The sequence below is a fragment of the Malurus melanocephalus genome, unplaced genomic scaffold, assembly GCF_030028575.1.
Source record: "Malurus melanocephalus ecotype Western Australia unplaced genomic scaffold, MMel_1.1 scaffold_310, whole genome shotgun sequence".
Classification (NCBI taxonomy): Eukaryota; Metazoa; Chordata; class Aves; order Passeriformes; family Maluridae; genus Malurus; species Malurus melanocephalus.
The window spans coordinates 471,026-474,689 of record NW_026623542.1 but is presented as its reverse complement, the minus strand read 5'-3'; the positions used below and the strand labels follow the sequence as shown (position 1 = coordinate 474,689).

Here is a 3,664-nt window from a genome sequence, read left to right as displayed (position 1 = left end):
GCCGAAAAGGGGCGGGCTCCCATTGGCCGCGGAGCGTTGCCATGGCCACGGCGTCGCCCCGCCCGCCCCGCCGGGTCCCGCTGCCGGTGCCGGTGTGCGATGGGCAGCGGCGGCTCCGCGGGGCGCGGGGTGCCCGTGGCGTCCGCCGAGGGCCCCGACGGCGTCGAGCAGCGGCTGGAGGTGCGGGGCCGGCAGATCCCGGCCGAGCTGTGGRCTCAGCAGGGGCTGCGGAAGCTGTACCTGAGCGACGCGGGGCTGCGGGAAGTCCCGGACGAGCTGGCGGAGCTGCAGCACCTGCGGACCCTCGCCCTGGACGGCAACGAGCTGATGGAGGTGCCCGAGGCCGTGTGCGACCTGCCCTGCCTGGCGTACCTGTACCTGGGCCGCAAYGGGCTGCAGGAGCTGCCGGCCGCCTTCGCCCAGCTCCAGAACCTGCGCTGCCTCTGGATCGAGGGGAACTTTCTGTCGCACTTCCCCCGCGCCCTCCTGCAGCTGCCGGAGCTGCGCAGCCTCCAGCTGGGGGACAACCGGCTGAGCCGGCTGCCCGCGGCGCTGCCCCGCATGGYCGCCCTGCGCGGCCTCTGGCTCTACGGGAACCGCTTCCAGGAGTTCCCGTCCGTGCTGCTGCGCATGGAGCACATCCGCGTCCTCGACCTGGACCGCAACCGCATCTCCCGCTTCCCGGACCTCACCGGCCTCGCCTGCCTGCGCCTCCTGTCCTACGACCACAATCCCGTCCGGCAGCCGCCCTGCGTCGGGGATGAAGTGCAGCTGGTGGGGGAAGGGGCGCAGGAATACATGGAAGCGCGGCAGGAGCGGCTGCAGAGCCTGCAGCTCCAGGAGGAGGAAGGCGCCGAGGCCACCCCGGTGTCCCCCGAGGATGGGCCAGAGGATGAGGAGGGGGAATCCGCAGCCCTGACGGGATCTCCTGAGGAAACRTGAGCTTCTGTCCCCCTGAAGGGGTGCAGAGCCTCCACCTGCCTCCCAAGGAATTCCCACCTAGGGCAGGGAAAGGAGGAAGCTCACAGCCTCCACAAAGGAAAACAGACGGTCTGACAATCAGCCTTATCCAGTTGGGACAGCAGAGTGTGTCCCGGATCTGCAGGGCTTATGGACCCCAATGGTGATCCCACCTGAGAGCATCCCACCTGCCACAGGGTGCTTTGGATTGGGATACAGCCCCCTGCCCTCAGGGGTTATCCCACACTGCCACCCCAGGGACGCAGGGACATTCCCACCCCACCACCTCCAAAAATCCTTTACTCCTGTCCCTTTGGGCAGCACAGGAAAAAGCAATGCTGGTTGCATCCATTCCATGGATCCTGTCACCCTGAAGAGCTCCGAGGTTTGGGAACAAAGGCGCAGACCCTGAGACCCCCATCTTGCTGCTGGAATGGGGCTGGGGGAGAAAATTTTCCACCAGGTTCCTCCTAGACATCAGATTTGGGAAGGAGCCAATGTTAATTCCACCTGGGTGTAAGCACTGCCTGTCTCCAACCTGGAAAGGGTTTTGCTTCTATGGGAGGAGCAGGCTCATCTCTGGCACTGTCTGCCCCAAAATGGGCACCAAATCCAGGGCTGATATCTCATCCTCCCTCTTCCTCTCTCCAACTGCTTCTTGGACCAAACTCAAGCAATAAAAAGCACAAATCCAAGAAAACCTGGTGTCAGAGAAAGGTAATGGGGGCCAGCCTCAGGGAAGAAGGGTTTATTTGGGATCCCCTAAAAGCCAGTGACACAGCCCAGTGTGAGGCCACCAGCTCCTGTTATTTCTGACATCTGAGGAATCCCGATTCCCTCTGCCCGTCCCCAAGCCAAGCCGGTGTGGCAGGAAGCTTGGGGATCCGAGGTCTGGAGCTCGCTGGAGGTTTCAAACCACGCATCCGCTTTTAATCGCCATGGATTTGGGGTTGGGGCTGGGAGGCAGCCAGAGCTGCTGCCACATCCGCTCCAGCACTGGCAGRGTGGATGCTGCTGGCTTTCCCCTCCTCTTCCTATTCAGCAGCAGGAATCATGGCTATTTTGGACATGTGGAGCTCCTTCTTCTGTGAGATGTGCACGAGCTGTGGGTGCCGGCTGCTCCAGAGGAATTTCAGGGATTTGAGGCTTAGCAGGAGCTTGGATTCAGGGCTTCCTAGCAGGTCAATCCCTGTGGGGCAGAGCGTCCCAGGATCCCATGACATCCCAGGAATACACCCCTGGAACGCTGGGTGTCTCCCATCCCCTCGTGCCATGAATCCAGACTGCTGCTGCTTTATTTGGGAAGACACTGCTGCTAATTAGCAAGGAATTATCCGCGATCCCGAGGCTGCTGACCCTGGCAGAGACCCTCAGTATTCAAAGCCAAATCCAATGCCACCAGATCCCTGCCAGCCCACCCGTTGGGCCGGGAATGGGATGCAGGTGGGTCTGGACACCACCAGCCTGTCCTGGTGRCCGGGATCAGATCCAGGAGCTCTGGCACCTGGGATAAAGGGGTTCTGCCTCCCCGCAGCCTTTTCCCAAGGAAAAGAGTCAGGATTCAGGCACCAGTGCTGACTGTGGTGACCCCGGGACCGGGAGCTGCCGYAGTCGGTGGGAATGTGACAGATTCCGGCTCCTCTCGCGTATTTCGGGGCCGCTGGCACCGGCGAGTCCCTGCTGCCGGCAGTGCATCATCCATACGTCTGTCCCTATATATATCCCTGTGCCTCCTCTCCCAGCCCCGCGTGCGGCCGTTGGTGGCCTCGCCGCAGCTGGGATCACACCGCTATTTCCATCTGCTCCCGCTGCCTGCCAGCACGGAGYGACGGGAACCGGGAATCGCTGCCGATCCGTGCAACAGGAGTGCCGGCAGCGCCGCGCTTTCAGAGATTCGGGAGGATAAAAGGAGCCCGGCGTCGGTGTAAGAGCCCAGGTTCGGTGGCACCGATGCCATCGGCAGCTTTGGGATGCCAAAATTCCCTGGTTTGGCTCAGCTGGAGCAGCCACCTCCATCACTGCATCCCATGTCTTGAAGGGTGRATCCAGAGGGATTTTATCCTGGGCAGGGAGGACATGGATGCCTCTCCTGCCACGCCTGTGTTTGAAGTTTCATTTATTTATTCAAGGCCAGCATTCCGTGAATTATTTAACAGCCACCGGAGCCTTTGCAATGGCACCGGGACACAGGATACGGTTCCCTGCCTCTTCCTTCCTTTTGGAGCCACATTCCAGTCCCTATCCAGCCCAGACCTGGATGGGATGGAAATTCACTCGGCTCCGAGCAGGCTGTGGGGGTCAGTGTTGTCCCTGAAACCCCGTTGTGGGGGAGGACCAGCCGCCAATTCAGGCAGGATCCCAGAGTTTTGGGGGCAGGATCCGTGCTGGAATGCTCAGGGTTGAGCGGGATAACACTTGGAGCATTTTGGGGGGATGCTCACCCGGTGTAATGCCCCCAGGAACCACCCTCCGCATTCCCGCGATCCCAGAGACGACTCACGCTGGCAGTTACTGACTGTCCTTTATTACTGAGAGCAGGGGCTGCCTCCAGAAAACGAGGGGCCCTGCTCCCCAAAAATAGGATTCTGCAAAGGAGATGCCCTGACCCGCGCGCCCCATCCTTGGCATCGCCAGCCGGGCACTCCCCGCTCCAGCTGCTCCTCAGCCAGGCCGGGCCGGGCTCTTTATTGGATTTTTTAATCTG

General features: G+C 61.5%; 1 protein-coding gene across 1 annotated transcript; it reads left to right on the top strand.

Annotated features, from left to right (window-relative positions):
• The first annotated feature begins 90 nt into the window (after positions 1-90).
• Positions 91-1,692, top strand: LRRC10B (leucine rich repeat containing 10B). The gene has a single exon (XM_057377332.1). It carries the CDS (start codon positions 100-102, stop codon positions 940-942), a length of 843 nt encoding a protein of 280 aa, XP_057233315.1. The 5' UTR covers positions 91-99; the 3' UTR covers positions 943-1,692.
• The last annotated feature ends 1,972 nt before the right edge of the window (positions 1,693-3,664 follow it).